The sequence below is a fragment of the Nylanderia fulva genome, unplaced genomic scaffold (genome assembly GCF_048542155.1).
Source record: "Nylanderia fulva isolate GAGA-0341 unplaced genomic scaffold, ASM4854215v1 Scaffold4, whole genome shotgun sequence".
Lineage (NCBI taxonomy): Eukaryota > Metazoa > Arthropoda > Insecta > Hymenoptera > Formicidae > Nylanderia > Nylanderia fulva.
Window position 1 is genome coordinate 4,930,900 of NW_028190476.1, and position 22,638 is coordinate 4,953,537.

Below are 22,638 nucleotides of genomic sequence, written 5' to 3' on the forward strand. Positions count from 1 at the left end.
ATTCGATTCTTTTCTTAACACCGCTATTCTATCGGAAAACCATTACGGGAAATTGCTTTCGGAGGAAAAAATCAAAATGAATACTTGAAAACATGCGTAATCAATCATTTTTGATTTGAAATTAGTACGTCAATTACTTAAAATCATTAGCTATTATAATATGCAGATACGTTCATGATTAAGTTCTACATTAATTATATCGAATGTTAATTTATATTTTGCTTATAATATTTGTAGTAACTAACTTTTTCAAATTTTTGAGACACTTAATTCGCGCTTACTGTAAAAAAATTTATCTTTTCAATTATTATTTATTATATTTAGTCGTATATATACACATATTATATGTATGTAATAATTATTTATCACAATACAAATATTTTTCACGGCTCTCGATATCAAACATATCTGAAAATAAACTGGCTGTAAGAGCGCGAATGTCATTACGTCGGTTACAGTAAACATTAATTTTTCGTTACAACTAATTAATTGTGCACGGGGCACAAAATTTTGCTTAACACACTGCCAAGACCTCTTAGGAATTCGTGCCTCGTGCATAATTAATTATTTGAAGCGAAAACTGAATTTTCGCTATAACCAACGCAATAACATCCGCGTTCGACTATTACAGCCAATTTATTCTCATAATTATTATATAAATCATTATATAAAAAAGTTATTCCTTGGAAAAATATTTCAATCTAAAACTGCATCGTGATTCCTCCCACAAACTGGCCTACATTTTGTAAAATTTTGCTTAATACTCGTATACACTGCCAAGACTTCTTAGGGATTCGTGCCTCGTGCATAATTAATTATTTGAAGCGAAAAATGAATTTTCGCTATAACCAACGCAATAACATCCGCGTTCGACTATTACAGCCAATTTATTCTCATAATTATTATATAAATTATTATATAAAAAAGTTATTCCAAATATTTCAATCTAAAACTGCATCGTGATTCCTCCCACAAACTGGTCTACATTTTGCACGTGTCAAATAATTCGATCAGGAATAAAACTTGGAGGGCAACCTAGATACCACGGAATGTACTGTATAATTACAAGAGGTACTCTTCGCGGTAAGGAAGGGACTCACGACAATCAGGGAAATTGTAGTGGGGGAACGGATATAAAAGAGGGTTCCAAACCCAGAAGGGCCGCAGTCGCGCCCGAAATCCGTCGGTGGAACCCACGCTCGTAGTCTTCATAACTAACTAGAACGATCCACAATCGATTCGATCGCAAATCTTCACGGTGTTTTTATAATTCGAAAAAATTACAGTGTTTTTTTAATCAAGAAAAACAAATTACACGTGGATATATGTGTGATAATTAAAATTGTGCAGTGAGAAAAGTGCGCAAAGAAACAAGACTCTTGGATTCTTCAAGATGAAGGCCGCGCTACTAGGCGGAATATTATTCTGCATAACCCTACCTTTAATATCAGGTTTGGATCTTAACGAGCTCATACAGGTCGCACAGTGCAGATCAATGTGTTTGCGAAATTTTGGTATCTTCGACAAATGTGAGGACATCAAGATAATTGGGACCAGAACTTCGTGTCGCAGGGTAACCAAGACTTGTCTTAATTGGGTTCTTTTTTACATTCTAAAAGTTCATTATGTTTCTTCTCTTCTATTTAAACAGAAATCTATAATTAGAATATAAAACCGAAATATACTTCAACAATTTCTCGAGAGTAGATAGAAATAATTTATGTTTATAATCAATTAGATTATTAATGTAAAAATGATCTGTAAACTCGATGTATGTATGCAATCAAGTTTTATATATTAAATATCTCGATAATATAATAAATTTACAATATATTCGCAATTCCTTAGTTTTTACTTTTTCAATTGATAGCAATCAGAAGTCATAGTATAAAAAAAAGAAACAATTAATCTAAGAAGAAATTATATTTATACGTGCGCGCACGTTTATGTATAGATATGAACAAAATTTATTTTGTGATACCGTTAATTTTGTTATACAGTTATTTTCTACAAAGTAAAGCTCGAAATTTTTGGTATGTGAAGAATTGATGTAGAATCGGTAACTTGCAAAAATTATTTCTGTGTTTGAAACCTTCTAATATTAAAATCTAAATTTTATGAAAATACTGCACTGAAAATACGAAATTTTTAAAAAGCTAAATTAGTGTCATTTAAATAAAATAAAATATTTAAATAAATATTTAATATATAAAATATAAAAAAATAAAATAAATAAAATATTTAAATAAATATTTAATATATAAAATATAAAAAAATAAAATAAATAAAATATTTAAATAAATATTTAATATATAAAATATAAAAAATAAAATAAATAAAATATTTGCTACATTATTCTCCTAAAAATATTAAAAAAAAATAAAGAAAAGTCGTGCAACAAAATTTCTGTGCATAAGCGCCCAAAGGAGGCACCGATTAAAGTCTGAAATCGAATAGATCGATGAATCTTATATATAGAGAAATTTTACTAGGAGAGAATAACAAAAAAAAATGCCCAGGTGTGGTCGCCATCCCTTCGAGTCATACAGCTGAGAATCACGATTAAAAGCGATCGGGAAACATCTAACAATGCGAACGTGAGCGTGAGGGCGTTGCTCATTTGATACTATGGGGGGTCTGCTAGGGGTGTCCATTAATTTCGGGAGATCCGTCGATTCCATGTCCCGAGAGAACTAGGGGACCGTACATTCAAATTTATGCGCCGGCCCCTTTTGTGACGAATGCATCCCGAGGGAAGAAGAAAGGATACATCGCATTAAAATAGCAGCCTGCCGAGGAGACGCAAATAGTTCTTAACAAATGCTATACAGTCGATTGTCGTTTCTCCCTTTCTCTCTCCATGAAAAAGAAAAGACGACTCATGCACAATAATGGCACGATGACTTCAGAAAGGAAAGAAGTCTTTTCGCGACTTGGCTCGTGATTGTCTTAATCCTCTGGGAGCAGAAAAATTTTAAACGAAAAGACGCTCGCACCATCAAAAGAAATTATTATTATTATTGTTATATTATTATTATAGTGTAATTAATAAAAACTTAAGAGTACGCGCACATAATAAAGAGATGTAGAAAATAAACATTCGCGAAGAAAGTAATAATTTTAATTCTTTGGTAAATTTATTTGAAGTTGTTTGAAGCAAATTTATATTAAAATTATTTTAATATAAATTTGCTTCAAACAATTTATATATTACAATATAATTTTAAATGTGATGGAATTTTACTATAATTTATAATATATTTATATATTAAATTTTGTTGCACGACTTTTATTTATTAATTTTTTCAATATTTTTAAGAGAGTAATGTAGCAAATATTTAAAAATGTATTGCACGTTTTTTTTTATTATTATTATTATTAATAGTTATATATTATAAATTTACGCTTGAGAAAAATTTATATTAAAATATAATTTTAAATTGTTTGAAGCAAATTTATATTAAAATTATTTTATTTTTTATTTTAATTTAAATTTGCTTCAAACAACTCCAAATAAATTTACCAAAGAATTTAAATGATTACTTTTTTCGCGATTGTTTATTTTCTACATCATATTTAAAATTATATTTTAATATAAATTTGTCTCAAACGTAAATTTATGATGTGTAAATATTAGGTAATAATAATAATAATAATAAAAAGCGCAATACATTTTTAAAAACATAATATAAATTAATATTAAATAGAAAACAAATAATATATAAATACGAATATAAAAGATAACAATATAAATATAAACTATAAATATAGAAAAATAATAATAAACAATAGCAAAATTATTATTTCAAATATTTTCCTAAAATGTATTTTATATTGGGAATTTATTAAAAATATTTTCTTAGCTTTTCTTTTCCTAACTTCATTTTCTTTCTACTTCTAGTTACGTGCTACTAAATCTCCGTTCTTTTCTAAAATATATTATCCAACTGAAAATTCTTCTCCCATTTATTTCTTTAATGTCAATATACCTAATGTCATCGGACAGACGAATCATTGATTTTCGTATTATCACAGGGCTATTTGTTTTGTGATTCAAACCGATGATTGTATCTCGATAATTTGGGGTTGATTGATCGATAAAGTCGATAAATTCAAAGTCTAATGTTGTCGAAGAAATAAAAAAGGAGAAAACTATAGCACATATGTTTAGTTATAATATCTATTTGTTTAATTTCGTGTGCTTAACACTTCAGATTCTGCTCTTAACTTTTATCAGTAGAAAAATATATTCATTATCTTGAAGTGATCTATCAAAATAACTACTTTGTATCAACTATTTACAGATTAAGTTACTTGGATTTCATGATATAAAATGCTGCAAAAGAAAATAATAGTCTTTAAATTGTATGAAATGTATAAATTCTACAAAAAGAAAACGTATTTTTCAACTCTCGAATTTTTTTTCGGAGCCAGCCAATCTATCTCAGTCTGGCTTTCGGGAAATGTCATTAGTGAGGGCTCACTGGATCCTTCGCTTCTACGAAGCAAAGAATCGGTCTTAAGAAGGGATGGAGAAGGGTAATCGGGGATCAAAATAGAAAGAGTAAAAAAGGAGAAAAAAGAGATAACAGCGAAAAAAAAAGAGAACAAGAATGTAGAAACCGGCCGAGCCTATTCGAGGATCGGTACCCCAATAAATATAAAGACAACAACAACGAAGGTGTCTGTTGTGCGTCCGGAACAGGTTGGAGCTAATTCAGCTTCCCAGTCCCCTTTCTCTCAATGTTTCGTCCTCTGTCTCATCCCTCGCCTCTTCATCCCTCCTTAAATCGACTCGATTCAACGTTTTTTTTTATTCTACTCTTCCTTTTTGTGTGAGTGCATCAAGCTTCTTTCTTTTCTCTTATCCCTCTTTTTTCCTCATCTTTCTAGTATACCTCCGCTTTTTTCTCGCGCGATTCATACGGCATGAGAAGTTTTTATTCTGAATTTCTCTTGCTCTGTCTGGCTCTTTGTAGTCTTTCGAAAAATTAATATACTTAAAAATTGTAAAATTGAGAATTTGAAATAAATGTTTAAACATAAGATAATTAAAAAATTAAAAATTAAAAAAATATTCGAATAATTCTCTTTGTTAAAGTTAAAAATTAAATTTTCATATACGTTTATTTTTACAGTGCTGGGACATCTGTGAAAGTTTCGGTTCTTTTCAAAACAAAGAAAGAGTCAAGAAATGCAAATTACATTTCCAAATACTTATAAATGTAAGTAAAAATAACATATTTTATAGTCTTCCATCTGTTTCTATCTCTTTCTTGTTGTCTTTCAAGGTGTCAAATTAAGTTATTTTGAATAAAAAGCTTTTCAATAAACTAAATCAAGTTAAATCATACACTGTCACATACACTTATATACAATCACATATAATAATAAAACATTTTTACTTTCAATTTATATTTAATTTAATGAAAATTCTATCAAGAGATCACTTTTCAATACTACTTTTCATTTATTAGATTCGTCAAAACATCCATTTCGACTTAAGATATGTCACATGTCCGTTATTACTGATTAAATAACAGATATTTTTATTTATCTAATATTGTATTTCCTTTAATATTTCTAATATTTTCAACTTATTATATACATATGTTTCTACTTTCATATATTTATATTTTTATTTATATATTAATTATAGTATATTTTTTTATAATTTATAATATATTTTAGTAAGCACATTTATATATAAATATATATATATATATATATATATATATATATATATCAAATATATATTGTATTTGTATTATATATCGTACAATATTATAATATATTCACCTCAAGAGATAACTCAAAAATTCTACCCATACAGTTTTCACATCGGTTGCTATTTTCCCAATTTTACGAATCTTTTAAAGACAGATTTGTAAAAGTCTAACAGTAAGTCGTGATCGAATGTACGAATCTTGTTCGAATCTTTTTCTATTGGAGTACCGATTGCACAGGAAATCCAGATCAATATTCTTGTTGTATCTCATTATATCCTTAAGGCGAGAATTGAAAGTGCTAGTCGATCCAGTGCAAAGGAAACTGTCATTCGGGAGTAACTTTCAACTTTATAGAAAAGAAACGACGGTCTAACACAATGAAGATAAAATTTAAAGTAGTAATCCATGAAAACGAGTCCGTCTATTTTCACGAAAGGTCTAGAGTCGCGCAGAAAAAGCTGGCGAAAATATAAAAGGAGGCATCTCTTTAAAATATTTAGAAAAGAAAGTGACTTTTTCCCAATTTTAATTAATTGCAAAAAATATGTTAGTATTCTCGATTATAATGAATAACTTATTTTGACTAATTATCGTAAAAGAATATACAACTGCAAAAATAATTAATAAAGAAAGAAATTTGATTATTGTTTAATATAATGTTTTTTAAATGTATAATATCGTCGGTAAACCATATAAATTATACTACATTATGTGCGAAGTATAGATATAGTGCGTTTGTCGATCTCGTAATGTTTTTTCTTTCAGGACTGGGCTTGGAATGTGGTCTGCAAATTTTTTCTCACACGTGAAACAGAGGAAGAAAAGTATGAATTGATCAAGTTACCGGCTCCTGAGGAGGACAATATTATCAGGATGAATAAGAATGATGTGGCCATAAAATTAAACAAAAATCAACAAGGAACGTGGATAATAAACAATTTGTTTACTACAAATCATGAGCTTGAAATGAGACCAGGCGACTGGATTATCATCACCAATGACAAGGGAACGATCAAACAATACAGGTATTATCTCATTTATTGTTTTTTTTTCTATCGCTAAAAGATACGAAATAAATGGCATTAAATAAAAATACAAAAAATTTCACACACAGACAAATAAATTTCACAATTGAAAACACACTTACAAAGTTACTACTTAACGCTCAATAGATTAAAAAAAATGTAAAATCCGACAGTTAAATAAAATAAGAGAAATATATGTATGTTCTTTCGATCACTCTATCTCTGCTATTTTTTATGGTTAGAATGGAATAATCGAAAAATAAATTGTTTACACTATATTTTATACTTATTTCTACAACATTTTAATAACAAATATGAAATATCTGTTCTATTATATTCAAGATAAGTTATTTTTCAGTAATCTTATCTTAATAATTTTTTACATAAAATAATGAGATAAATCAATCAATGTAAAAAACATATAATTATTTAAAAGATATATGCCCAAACATTGCAAGTTGCACTTTTTTTTTTTTAATCAGAGGAGTATGTTTTTCTTACCGATAGATTTATCTCATTATTTTATGTAGAAAATTATTAAGGTAATATTATTTAAAAATGAGTATATAACAAGATATTTCATATCTTTTGTTACAATATATCAGAATGAAGCAGAAATATCATGTAAACTATTCATTTTTTTACTATTTCTAACAATTTTTTACGTCAAATATTACAGGGAATCGATTTATAGAAAATTATAGTGTTTCGTTTAAAAAATAACCTTCGAAATATCAAAAATACCTCTATTTATTGTTAGTTAGAATAATTACGACCACATGGTTCCCTTCGAAATCTTTCAACATTTGTATGAAATATTTTTCGATGAAAGCCTTGGTTTTCGAAAAATAGTAATACACTGTTTAAAATGGAACATCTTATATATACAATATTCTCTTCTTCTATCTTTTATATAAAAATTAATTTTTTTTTTATCTCATCAAAAGTATCAAATATCTCACATCTGATTTAAATTTTTAGATTTAAAATTTTTTCATATTTTCTCAAATTTTCTACATTTATTTGTTGCAACATAAAATCGTTATAATAATAATTATTATAGTTGGGAAAAGTGGCAGCCTACATTAGAGTCTGGCACACAAAACGGTTCCCTGTTTGAAATTAACATTTCGTGGACAGACTGGCAGGCCCAATTGAAAAAGCAACGGGAAAAAGTTGATCTATTTAATAAGGATAAGGTCTCTTTGGAACTTCGAAATAGAACAAAGGCACAAAATAAAACATTCGTCGTCACTTGGCAAGAAAAAACGGGAAACGGCATTATGGGCAACCAGGTAATTAAGACAGTTTATGAAATATATTGATATAAATATTTCGATTTTTCTTTTTAATTCTACATTGAAATACAATATATTTACAAGTAGACTTGAATCATTTATAAATATGTTATCAGATACGCAATAATGGTCGATTGTTATTCATATTTCCATTTATTTATAATTCCAGCAAAATCGTAGCTTCTTTTCGAGTAAAACATAAATCCAAAGAATCGAAAAAAAGCTATGATTTCAGTGAAAAAATCTTAAATAAACGAAAATAAAATAATAATAGTCTACTAATACTTGAAGTAGTGATATATATGGGTACTTACTCATAAAAAGAAATATCAAAAATATTATTAAAATGAAAATACCTATAAATGCTAACATCTATGTCTATAAAAATAAAATATAAAAAATTTTATAATTAAATATAATTCAGTATAATTATTAAATCTATAAATTATACAATATAATTTCGATTTGTGAGTATATATTAATTTGATCCCATTCTTACAGGTAGCAGACAGCGAATCGGCGCAGATTTCTGTACCACCCGGCAAATATTTGGTGAGAATAGCCAGTAATGACGGTCCCGGTAGCTATTCAATCCTTATCGACACCAATGATATAATAAAATGCCGTTTCCCCGTTTGGCCGATCATATTGCTAATAGGATTTTCCGTAATAACAGTAATTAGTGTTGTGGTAATTGCGTTAAAACTAAAGGACAAAATTCAGATGATAAGGCTCAACAGAAAAAAGATGAAAACAAACAAAAACAATAACGTGCCGCCGATAAGCTTCACACAAAGTACACTTTCTTTTGGAACAAGCTCTTCTAAAAATAATTATTATTCAGCTATCTATTCAAGTGTGGATGAGCTGATAAATACGAAAAATCCTGAAGAGGTACTTAAACAGAACTCAAATAGTGATACCAGTTCAAGTATGCATGAAACGATTAAGAGTAGATCCTGAACAGATACTCTAACAGTAATCAAATAATGATACCAGTTTGAATATGTGTGCCCTTCCATAACGCAAATGGGCATGATGTAATCGATCTAAAATAAGAGTCGATCGCGAACGTGATTTAGGCGTAAAGAATCCTGCTACGAATTTTCTCGCCTAACTCGGCAAGGACAGCTCAGGGATTTTATTGTTTATCAGTGAGAAAGCGCTGTCTTCCGCGTCTGATAACATGAAAAATATAAAAGATAAATGAACGAATATTTTCCTTTATCACATAATAATAGATAAATCATCTCGACATTGCTCTTTTTTTCGTTATAAGTTTAGTAATACCTATATTTAAAATACGATAATAAGGATTTTTTTTGTTTTAAATAAGGACAAGTAAAAATAATTTGATTAATAATTCGCGTGTATTAAATAATTTTTAATTATAATTATCTATAGATTTCAAAGAATATAAAGAAAATTGTAAATATATAGAATATAGAAAGAAAGAAAGAAATATCCTCGTATTTCATCACTTTTCGTTATAAAAGAGAAAAATATCTTAAAACATTTCAATCAGAATGTATTGATTTCATATAGCAATGTTGCACTTTATAGGACCATTCTTCTGACTCTGGCATAATAATTTTGAAAAAGATAAGATGTACAAATGCATTTTTTACGTTGCGAAATACTGCAAATATCGATAATTATATTATATTATTATTTGTATTATAATGCTTGTAAACATTCTCGATAATCATATATGAGAAAAGAGATGAAGAATATTGACAGATTAAATGTACAAATGTGAGAGCTTACATAAATGTATGTGTAGCGAACAAGGAACGAACAATATCAGTCGAGATAGAAAGAAAGAGAAATTTTACAAATTCTTGGATAATATTTTATATAATAAAGACTACAGGGTGTCCCAGACTTACCGTATCACACGTTAATGGGAGATTCCTGAGGCGATTTACAGACGATTTTTCCTCAACAAAAATGTCGAGAAAGGTCATTATTTTTTTAATGTTCCCAATTTTTGAAATCATGTATCTTTGTAACTAATTGTAAGCCTTAAATTAAAATTCTATTAAAGTAAACTTTACCTGAAATTAACTAAAAAATGTAGTTTTGTTAATAATTTATTTTTACAAGGCTTAGTTTACAAAAAGGCTTTTATTGTCAATTATTTTTAACTCAAAAATTATTGGTACCTGGATATTTTCGTTGAGAAAAAATCGTCTCCAAATCGCCTCAGGAATCTCCCATTAACGTGTTATACGGTAGGTCTGGGACACCCTGTATAAGATAAATACAACGCTATCCTAGCTCAATATAATGCAACGAATAGACTGAATTCTAAGAGTTCCTATCGCAGAAAATTGATAGCAGCCTCAAGCTTTAAATATTTATTTGTAAATACACAGCAGTAATCTTGTATAATACTTGTATAATAAATATCAAAATAAATTATAAAATCAATTTTACAGATTCCTTTTAGTTACTGCCTCTATATATATAATATTTCATAATATTATTCTTTTTTAATATTATATAGATTATAATATTGTACTCATATGTATTTTTTAAGTTATGTATTTAATATTACTAATAGTACTTAAATATTGGATCTGATCCAGATGTGAGAAAAACACAGCACACAAAAGGTCTGTTCGTTTTGGCTACACTGGCTACACTAGTTCAGAGGGTGTCTTTTTTGCTCGACATTTAAAGGAAAAAGATAACCTTTGAACTAGTGTAGCCAGTGTAGCCAAAACAAACAGACCTAATGAAACACGTCACTCTCTCGCATCCATTGGAGTAGCCTACGATCCATGAACCCTAAACTACGCCTAGACTGGATCGAGGACTCTGCTTTCTTTATATTGCACTCGAGGCCAAAGTGTGCGAGGGATGCAGTAACCGGTCCTCCCCTCTTTTCCCAATCCCTTCCATTATCTGGCTCTATTGCGTTCGCTAGCATTTCTAACATCACGTATATTTCATCCCACAATCGGCCGCTGAGGGCAAATATAGTTTTATTTATACATATCCTGTATATTGTGACGTAGTATAGTAAGATTCATCTTTATTCACATTTCTTCCTATGAATATTTCAGTTTTTACTTTTCTTCTTCAATTTCGAGGAAAAGGAGAAAAAGAACACGGGATCAATATTTTAAGGAAAATTTGACAGTACATCGACATTCTATATATACAGGAACTCGTTCTAGGAAACGGACGAGGTTGTGCGGAACATCTCGAACATTTCGCTACATTCTCACATTACGACTCTCTGAGGCCCACTATAATTATCCGCGGTTCGTACAGCCTACGACGCAAAATCTATGCTACGTGGTATATGATTCGGAGCAGTTTTACACTTTCAGTTTTTCTACCGCAACACAAAAAAAAAGAAAGAAAAAACTTGTCATTTAGTGACGCTTGAACATGGATCGAAATGAATTCTGCTCGCACGACAAATTAAATTTCGTCTTCAGCCATTCGTGAAATCGTTGCGTGGCTTTCTTCTTCTTCTCTTGTGTAATAATGTAAAATTTAATAATAAAAATTCTCTAATTGTCTTTTTATATACAGGGTGTCCGGTAACTAACGGATTAATGATTACGGGCGGATTCTCTGGCCAATTTGGAGACGATTTTTCCTTAGCAAAAATGTTGAGAAGTCAATAATTTTCGAGTTATAAGCGATTGAAAAAAATGGGTTTTTTGAAAACTAAACGTTTTGGAGTTAAAAGTCAACATAATTACATTCTTCAGTTAATTTCAGGTAGAGTTTACTATAATAAAATTTTAATATGAGGCTTAGTTATAAAGATATATAGTGACAAATATTGGAAAGTTGTAAAAAATGATGACCTTTTTCGACATTTTCGCTGAGAAAAAATCGTTCCCAAATTGACCAAAGAATTCATTTGTGACCGTTGGTCCGTTAGTTACCGGACACCCTGTATATATAGGATGTTCTAGACTCTAGACCTACCGTATCACACGTTAATGGGAAATTTCTAAGGCGATTTGGAGACGATTTTTCCGCAGCAAAAATGTCGAGGCATCAATAATTTTCGAATTATAAACGATTGAAAATAAAAGCTTTTTTAAACTAAGCGTTGTAAAAATAAATTATTAACAAAACTACATTTTTTAGTTAATTTCAGGTAAAGTTTACTTTAATAGAATTTTAATTTAAGACTTAGTTACAAAGATACATAATTTCAAAAATTAGGAACATTAAAAAAATGACCTTTCTCGACATTTTCGCTGAGGAAAAATCGTCTCCAAATCGCCTCAGGAATACGGTAGGTCTGGAACACCCTGTATATACGTAAGTTTAGAATGTTTTCCTCTCTCTCTCTCTCTCTCTCTCTCTCTCTCTTTCTTTCGCTCCTTTTTCTCTCTTTCTGTTTATACAATGACCTGATGTTACTCTGTGCCAGATACATTTTGAGTTACAAAGGACTAAAGAAAACGAGATTTATTCATGGATTCTTTTCTTAACATCGCAATTATATTGAAAAACTGTTATGAAAAATTGCTTTCAGAGGAAAAAAATCGATATAAATATCCAAAAACATGTAATCATTTTCGATTTGAAATCAGTATATCAATCACTTAAAATTATTATTGCATGTAGAGACATATTACATATAATTAAGTACTATATTTACTATATAGAATATTAATTTATTTTTTTTTATCATATTTAGAGTAACTAACATTTTGAAATTTTTGAAACAGTTGGTTCTCGCAACCAAAAAAAAAGGACTATGATCAATTTTATAAAAAAAATAGTGTGACCCTAATGAACCATGAGATATGGCTGGAATTTTAGAGTATCAATAGAAGATTAAAAACTTCTATTGACAGACTTTTCTGAGAAGTCCCCTGAGTGCAAGAGTTATCTACATTTTATAACTATGTATCAATCTTATTCAAGTTTTCTACATCGGATTGTACATTATAACCAAAAATATTGAAATAATATGTCTAGAATGTATTTGATACAGTTCATTAATTCGATTAAATCCCTAAACACGAAATCTGTGCCGTCATATCCAAGAAATTCGGATTTTATTCTTGTGACGACGATGCTTCGAAGGGGGAAAATAAAACTTCAATTAAACAATTAAAACCTTCTGTTTCGTACTTTGTAGATGCCTCCCCTATCGATTAATATACAATTCATGACTGTTCACTCGAGAGCCCAAACTGGGCATAGTCCTTTGTCTCTTCAATTATTATTTATTATATTTAATTACATACACATATAATTATATGTATATGTAATAATTATTTTTCATTATTCAGCGTTGTTATAATTTATGTTATTTATTCATTTATAATCTTCCACATCATTATTTGAAAAATTAACTATATAAAAAAGTTATTTCTTGAAAAAATATTTTCATCTGTCGCATCATGTTTTCTTCTACAAATTGGCCTACATTTCACACAGGTCAAATAATTTAGTCAGCATTACTTAAAGGGCAGCCTATGAATGCCACAGAACAATGTAAAATTGCATAGAATCTTCAAGGGTAAGAAATCCCTAAAATCCGAGTGACACAGTGGGGGATGGATATAAGGAATCCCTAACCTTCGAAGGACCGCAGTCGAAGCCAAAATTTCGAGCAATTCACACTCGTACTCTTCATGCGTCCCTAACACGATTTACAATCGATTCGATTGTATGTGGCGGTATTTTTATAATTTAAAAAAATCGTGTTATTTTTGTAATTACAAAACAAATTACTCATATAATAATAATATAATAATAATTAATATTGTCAGTAAAAAAAGTGCGTGGAAAACGGGACTTGCATTCTCCAAGATGAAAGCCATGCACCTAGTGGGATTTTTATTCTGCATAACCCTGCCTTTAATATCAGCTGTCCATGACCCTACCTTTAATTTAGATCTCAGAAGGCACATCAGGACCGCTCAGTGTCAATCGTGGTGTCTGCGAAATTTCGCTATAAAACTTAACTACGAAACTGAAAATGAGGTACTTGCAAACAGCGACTGCCTACAGGTAACTAATTCCCATTCTTCCTAATCTAATCACGTTCAACACCTGAAATAATTTAAAAAATAATCTAAATAATAAATATATATGTTTTCTCTTTTCTGTTTCTATATAAAAATCTGAAATTAGAATATATAATCAAAATATTATATTTTAACAATTTATCGACAGAGTAAATAAAAATAATTTATATTTATAATTTATATTTATATTTATATTTATATATATTTATATTTCAGATTTGATTAATATAAAATTTATCCGTAAATTTGATATACATGTATGTGCGCAATAAAGTGTTATATGTACAGGGTGTCCCATTTTAAATTTGAATACATCTCGACGGAAAGAGTATACGCAAAGAGAGAGACGCAAATAGTTCTTAACATTAATATTATATAGTCGTTTCCCTTTCCCCCTTTTTTCTTGTTGAAAAAGAAATGACGACTCACGCATGATAATGGCAGGATGACGACAGAAAGGAAAGAAATCTTTTCGCGATTTGACTCGTAATTATGTTAATCCTGGGAGCAATTTTGAAAGAAAAGTCGCTCGCTCCATCAAAATAAATTATTATAAGTATATTATGATAAGTAAAAACTTAAGTGCACGCGTACATGATAATATCGGACGATGTGGAAAATAAACATTCGCGAAAAGTAATAATTTAAATTTTTTAGTTAATGTATTTGGACTTAATTAAAACAAATTCATATCAAAACGTTTAATACATTATTTATAATATATTATAAATAATAATAATAACAATAATAATAGCTGTGCATGTTTAAAATAATAGCATAAAATAATGGTAAATAGAAAACAAACAATATATAAATATAAGTATAAATAATAAGAATATAAACATAAAATATAAATATAGAAGAATAATAATGTATAATTTCAAAATTATTTTGTCTAACATTTTTCTAATTTATATATTATTGAGACTATTTACTAAATATTTTCTTAGTTAACATTTTCCTTTCTTAATTTCGTATTTCTAGTTATCCTAGTTGCATGCTACTAAATCTCCATATCCCTGTCGAGCTAATCCTCCCTTTTCAAAAATGAAAATAAATAGCGCATAATAATGAGCTATTTATAAGCTTTTATATCTCGCAATTTAAAAATTTTGATCTCGTCGCACTGAACAGAAATTTAATACTTTTTAAATTTCCTTTTTTTCCGAAATACATATATCATCTAACTGCTGAGGATTTTTCTTCCATTTATTGCTTTTTTATTTTTATTTTTTCTAACAATCTAATGTCACCAAACAGACGATTCGTTGACTTCTAGATTAGATTATTATAATAGGTTTTTATTTCATGTCTCAAACCAATTATTATATCTCGATAATTTGATCATAAAGCTAATAAATACAAAATCTAATGTCACCGGAGAAATAACGGAGGCAGACATTATTACATATATACATATTTTTCATTAGAATATTTATATTTTTTAAATTTCATATGCTTAACTTCACATTCCGCGTTTTTAAAGTTAAAAATATATTCATCACCCTGCGATTACCTATAATACTTTTATCAATTATTTAAATATTTTACTTTAATTTCGTAATATGCAATGCTGCAAATGAAAATAATACCGTTTAAATTGTGTAAAATGTATAAATTCTGCAAAGAAGAATCATATTCTTTAGATCTCGAATTTTTTTCGAGCCAGTCAACCGATCTCAGCATGACTTTCGGGAAATGTCATTCGCGTAAGAGCTCACAAAAACCTTCGCTTCTGAAGCAAAGAATCAGTTTTAAAAAGGACGGAGAAGGATAATCGGGGATCAAAAGAAAAAGGGTAAAAAAAGGAAAAGAAAATGAACAGCAAAAAGAAAAAAAAATGTAGAAACAGAATGACCCTACTCGAAAATCGGTATTCCTATAAATATGAAGACAATAACAACAAAGATGCGTACGGAACAGATTGGAACTAATTCAGTTCCTCTGTCTCCCTTACTCGCAATGTTTTATACTCTGTTTACACCCTCGTCTCTTTTTCTCTCCTTAAATCAGCCCGACTCCACATTTTTTAATTCCGCCCATCACTTTTATCAAGTTTCATTCGTTTTCCTTGTACCTCTTTTTCCCTCGTTTTCTTATATAGCTCCACTTTCTTCTTGCACAATTCATATGACATGAGAGGTTTTTGTTCCAAATTTCTCATTCCCTGTCTAACTCTTTGTACAGTCTTTCGAAAAAAAAATATACTTTGAAAATTTGGAAATATAAGAATTTAAAATAGATATTTAAACATAGGGTAAGACATAAAAATTAAAAATATTAACAAAAAATATACGAACAATTTTCTGCTTCAAAGTTGAAAACTAAATTTTCATATATGTTTATCTTTTTATAGTGCTTGCAATCCTGCGACTATTTCATTAAGGATCCCCATTACGATCTCAACACCTGTGGCAAACCCTGTATCTACTCTAAACTGCCCACGGTGAAAGACTATTTATGCAATCAAACGTCTCCGATATATGTAAGTAAAAATTTCTATTGTCTTCCTATGTTCTCTCCCTCCCCCCAAATAGTAAATGTAGCTGTTAGTTGCAAATTACATATTTTTTCTTAAAAATAACTGTTTTCTTTATACCGATAGATTCTTCTTATCATTGAACATGAATATTTTACGAGATATTTCATAGTTCATGTAAGATTATGTCAATTTAAGAAACTAAAATATCTCGTAAATTATTCACTTTATCCTACCCATATAACTTTTTATGTAGAATGTTTTAAGAAATCAATTTATGTAAAAAAAAATAAGGTGGTTCCATTTAAGAACATTATGTTGACTTCTACATTAAAAAACCTGGCAAATCCATTTAAAAAGAGGCAATCTTTATGGTTTTGATGCTATGTCCCCCTCGAAATTTTACAACTTTCATATGACACATTTTTTTCCAAAGACATCTCATTTTTAAGATAATCGACTGTATCACCTAAAAAGAAACACCTTAGTATACATATATCGTATCAATATTTTTGAGTTACTTTTTGATATTAATATATTATAATAGATATTGTACGATATATGTACATATATGTATACATATGTATATTGTGTATATATTTATACTATTTATATGTATGATATAATACAATATCTATTACAACGTATTAATATATATCAAGAATTATTTTCTCAATTTCAAATTTTTTAAAGACGGATTCGCAAACGTGTAAGTCGTGATCCCGGTCTTAAATTTCCGAATTTAAAAAAAATCTTTTTTGGGTATACAGGCAATTTAGACAATTCTTGCAGTCCCTCGTTATATTTTCGAAGCAAGAATTGAAAATGTTAGTCGAGCCAGTGCGAGGAAAATCTCAAGTGTCATTCAGAGTCATAATTTTCAGTTTCATAGAAAAGGAACGACGGGTTTCGTATCTATTTTCACGAAAGATCCAAAGTCACACAGAAAAGTGTTTGGCAGAAATATAAAAATCGACTTCTCTTTAAAATATTTAGGAAAGAAAGCGAAACTTTTTCTATATTTTAATTTATTGCAAAAAATATGTTAGCTTTCTCGATCATAATTAATAAATTTTTTTGTTAAACAATGGTAAAAGATACTCAACTGCAAAAATAATTAAGAAAGAAATGTGATTATTGTTTGATAAAATTTTTGAAAAAATTATATCATCGGAAATATCATCGAAATCTATGTAAACTATACATTATGTGCGAAGTAGAGATAGTGCGTTTGTCAATCTCGTAATATTTTTTTTTTCAGGGGCCGGGTACCAAAATCGCCTGTGAATTTTACCTAAAACATATACAAAGAATAGAAGATGAGTATGAACTGACCAAATTACCGGCGCCTGAGAAGAATATTAGCATGATTAGCATGAATGCATACGATAGACACGTAATATTGTACGAAATTACATGGGGAACGTGGGTAATAAGTAGCGATCCTACTATGTACTACAGCATGAAAGATGTTACAAAACAAAGAAACTGGGTTATCATTGTCAACGAGACTGGACCGATCAAGCAGTATAGGTATTATTTTATTTATTGTTTTTCCATCGCCAGAAGATGTGAAACAAATCAAATAAAAATATAAAAAATGTGTCGCACAGAAATAAATTTTATAATTAAAATACATACTTATAAAATTGCTATTTCACGTTCCGTGGATTAAAACGTAAAATCTGTCAGTAAAATCAAATCTCACATCTGATTTACATTTACATTTTTAGATTTTTAATTTTTTCATGTTTTGCCAAATTTTCTACATTTACATTCATTTGTTACCACATAAAATAGTTATAATAATTATTATTATAGTTGGGGAAAGTGGCAGCCTACAGTAGAGTCTGTCACACAAAACGGTTCCCTGTTTAATATTAACATTACGTGGACAGACTGGCAGACCCAATTGAAAAAGCAATGGGAAGAAAATAATATATCTACAAAAAAGGTCGTTTTGAAAAACAACTCATCTTTCGTCGTTACTTGGCAACAAACGTTATCGGAAAAAGCCGTTATGGGCATGCAAGTAAGTAAACCCGTTTATTAAATACGTTAACATATTTCGATTTTCCCTGCAATTCTAATTGAAAAAAGAATATTTACAAGTAGATTCGAATTATTTATATAAGTATTTTATTAGATACGCTCACGGTGTTGATTATTAAGTAGTAGTTGCTTATCTGCCGATAATCTGTCTTATTATTTTTGCTTCCATTTATTTATAATTTCATTAAAATCGTAACAACTTCTTTCTGAGTAGTACACAAATTGAGAAAATCGAAGAAAGCTACGATTTCAATGAAAAAACCTTGAATAAACAAAAATAAAATAATAATCCCGTAATATTTTTCGAGTAATGATATTCGGATACTCGAAAAAAGAATTCTAAAAAAATGTTACTAAAATAAAAAAATAAAAATAAAATACATAAAAATCGTATAATTAAATATAATTCGGTATAATTATTAAATCGATTATATAAAAATTTTCAAGTATATGTAACTTCTACTTGTGAGTATATGTATATTTTTAATCTTATTCCTATAGGCAACAGATAACGAATGGGCACAGATTTCTGTACCACCCGGCAAATATATGATTAGAATAGTTACTAATGACGGTCCCGGCAGCTATTCGATCATTATCGACACCAATAGATTCACAAAAAAAAATGTGTACAGTTGGACCATATATCACATTCACTTCAGAGACTACATATCTTTCGTAAAACGTCTCCTAGGATATAATCTAATAATCATAATAATTTTTATTTTCCTTATGACTTTTAAAAACATATTATTAACATATGTATTTGGGTAAAAAAAGAGAAGAGAGAAATAAAGTGAATATCGTATAATGTATGCTGAAAGATTTTACGTATAAGATGAATCAAGTTAATAGTAATCTTCACTATTTCTTGAAATAGTGATTCCAATTCATGTATCTGTTCAAGTAGCTGTTTTATCTATTCAGATAGATCATTCAATATATATAACAAAGACATAAACGCAAATGAGGATTTACAAAATGCGAAGATGTAAACACAAATGTAAGATAAAATTACTAGTACGCAAAAAGCAACCGCAAATGTGATTTGGCAGACAAAAATCATTGTACCTAAAGAATCCTATTAGAATTTTTTTCGCCTAATTCGGCAAAACAGCTCAGAGATTGTACTTCCTCTCATAAAAAAGTAGCGTCTTCCGCTTCCCATAGCATGAAAAGTATAAAAGATGAATAAAAGAATACCTATTTCCCTTTATCATAAAAACCGATGAGTTATCTCAATATACAGTTTTTCTCTATTTATGTATATACCGTATATATTTATATTTAATAAAAATGCAATAATTAAGATTTCTTTTTGTTTTAAAGGACTAGGAGCAAATAAAAATGATTCGATTAATAATTCGCACGTTCTAAAAAATTCGAAAATATTAAAAATAAAATGAAAAATATAAAGAAAATGTAAATTCTACAGAAATTAAAAAGTAAAAAAAAAATTCTCATATATCATCATTTTACGAGAGAAAAAAATATCGTAAAACATTTCGATCACAATGTATTGTTTTCATATATAATAATATTGTACTTTATAATACCATTCTTCTGCCTCAAATAAAATAATTCTGAAAAAGATGTACAAATGTAATTTTTACGTTACGAAATATTGTGAATATTATTGATAAATATATATTATCATTATACTATAGTTTTTGTAAAAATGCTCAAAAATATCATATATGAGAAGAGACATGAAGAATGTTAGCAGATTGAATGTACACATGTAAGAAGTTATGTAAATATATGTAAACCAAATAAGAAACGAATATTAGTCAAAAGAAAAAAAGAAAGAGAAATTTTACATATTCTTGAAAATATTTTATGTAATAAAGAATATAGAATAAACATATCGCCGTTCTACCTCAATATAATGCAACGAATAGACTGAATTCTAAGGGTTCCTATTACCAAAAATCTTGTATAATACGTAGCAAAATAAATTATAAAATCAATTTTCTCCTTTTGTTCTTATTGCCTCTATATATAATATTTCATAATATTATTAATATTATAGATTATAATATTGTACTCATATTTTTAAGTGTTGTATTTAATACTGTACTTATAATATCAAGCTTCGATGAATGGATCTATTATTTAATCTGCGCGATTCCTTCCGCTCGAGAATTCTCACTAGATTTCGCTACGCACTTTTTTTACATCGCTTAAATTTTCCACTTCGATGAAAGCATGAAGTTCGAATGTTGAATAGACGAGATATTCGATTGAATCTCGCTGTAAGTTTCGTGAACAGAATCGTATACGAGTTAAAGCGCGTAAGATTGAAAAACTTTTTCCACAAATTTCTTTTGTGCAGAAAAATTTAAGGGTACATTGACATCCTATATAAAGGAACTCGTTCGAGGAAACAAGTCGAGGTTGTGCGGAGCATCTCGATAATGTAGCTAACATTTCGCTACGCTCTTGCATTACAATCACACATTCTCTGAGGCTTACCGTAATTATCCGCGATTTATATAGCCCACAACGCGAAATTCGTGTCGCGTTGTATGGTTCAGAGTTATTTTATTATAAGCTAATCACTCTTCTACCACAACATAAAATAAAAAAAAATCGGCCATTTAGCGAAGCTTGAAAGTGGATTGAAAGGAACTTTGCGCACAAGACAAAAAGTTTTGCACCACCCTCTTATCACGCGTTCTCGTAATGCTGAGGACGTGCCTATAATTTTACCCGACAACTTTATTTGCAATGTTAAAACAAGTAGACAAGATTGTAAATACCGTCATTCTGTCATGTCTGGACAGATATAATAGGCTGACACCCGCACGCATTATTTTCAATTTAAAAGTACATATCTCGGTGGTGCACATCTTTTTTAATGTATGTACATATATAGACATATATATATATATATATATATATATATATATATATATCATATTTTCCTAAAACAAAAGCTTCCATCAAACAGTGTTTCATAGAAAAGTTGTAGGATTTCGAGGAGATTATATTCTTGTAAGCAGTCTTATTCTAAGTGAAAGCATTTCAAAAATTTTGAGATTATTTTTTTAAACTTTATCATAATTTTCTTACATAAATCGATTCCTCGTAATATTTACCATAAAAAATAATTAGCATAAAATAATCGAAAAATAAATGGTTTACGAGATATTTTATAGGTACTTATTTCTATCACATTTTCATAACAAATATAAAATATCTTCTAATATACTAATTTTTCGATAATCTTTTCTTAATACTTTTTTTGCATAAAATAATGAGATAAATCAATCAATGTAAAAAACATACAATTATTTAAAAAATATATGCTCCAACATTACAAATTGCACATTTTTTGTAATTAGAAAAGTATGTTTTTTTTCACTTATAAATTTATTTCATTATTCTATGTAGAAAATTATATTAAGATAAGATTATCCAAAAATGAGTATATTGCAAGACATTTCATACCGTTTGTTAAAATTGTAACGACGCCTTCCCGGGTTACAATTTACGACGACGCTCGTAGAAACGAATCGAAAAAAGCAGATACATTCAATGCCAAACTGTCTCCGAAATACATTGGCCCGCTCACGATACAGCGCACCATCTCGTAATCGTAGATTTAAAAACACGGATGGCAAATGATCATATACACATCCATAGGACTCAAAAGCCGAGCCATAACAATAATAAACGAACCGATATAAACCAAGCCGAAGAGACTGTAAACAATACCTCTGACCCGTACGAGCAGGCTAAGGACAAACTCGAAAAATAATAACGAGCTCACTTCTGTTCCAGATCTCCGAGCGAACAGGCAAACATGGAAAACGATATTATCAACGAATTGTTCGACGAAGCGTCCGATGACGAAAGCCAAAGCTGCGAGCCACTAATCGTTGCCGATGGGAACCTGTCACCCATCGTGTCAGCACCGTCACGCTCGTTCCGAACGGGCATACTGATCCAACGCTCCGAACACGTAAATCAGCGGAAGCGCGAAATGTTGCTGCAGGAACCGCCACCGCTGCCAAAACGACCAGCTCGGCG

At 29.2% G+C, this 22,638-nt stretch overlaps 2 protein-coding genes across 3 annotated transcripts; both read left to right on the plus strand.

Annotated features, from left to right (window-relative positions):
* The first annotated feature begins 1,178 nt into the window (after nucleotides 1-1,178).
* Nucleotides 1,179-10,490, plus strand: LOC114936271 (uncharacterized). Its single transcript, XM_029309420.2, has 5 exons — nucleotides 1,179-1,573; nucleotides 5,139-5,225; nucleotides 6,495-6,754; nucleotides 7,818-8,049; nucleotides 8,554-10,490. The coding sequence occupies exons 1-5, from the start codon at nucleotides 1,394-1,396 to the stop codon at nucleotides 9,013-9,015; spliced, it is 1,221 nt and encodes a 406-aa protein (XP_029165253.1). The 5' UTR covers nucleotides 1,179-1,393; the 3' UTR covers nucleotides 9,016-10,490.
* A 3,159-nt stretch (nucleotides 10,491-13,649) lies between these two features.
* On the plus strand, nucleotides 13,650-19,828 carry LOC114936270 (uncharacterized). 2 transcript variants are annotated; one of them, XM_029309418.2, is made up of 5 exons: nucleotides 13,650-14,055; nucleotides 16,429-16,557; nucleotides 17,813-18,084; nucleotides 18,373-18,583; nucleotides 19,105-19,828. In XM_029309418.2, the coding sequence occupies exons 1-5, from the start codon at nucleotides 13,714-13,716 to the stop codon at nucleotides 19,375-19,377; spliced, it is 1,227 nt and encodes a 408-aa protein (XP_029165251.2). In that variant the 5' UTR covers nucleotides 13,650-13,713; the 3' UTR covers nucleotides 19,378-19,828. The 2 variants fall into 2 exon arrangements, with proteins under 2 accessions (XP_029165251.2, XP_029165252.2); XM_029309419.2 differs by lacking the exon at nucleotides 16,429-16,557.
* Nucleotides 19,829-22,638: the final 2,810 nt, after the last annotated feature.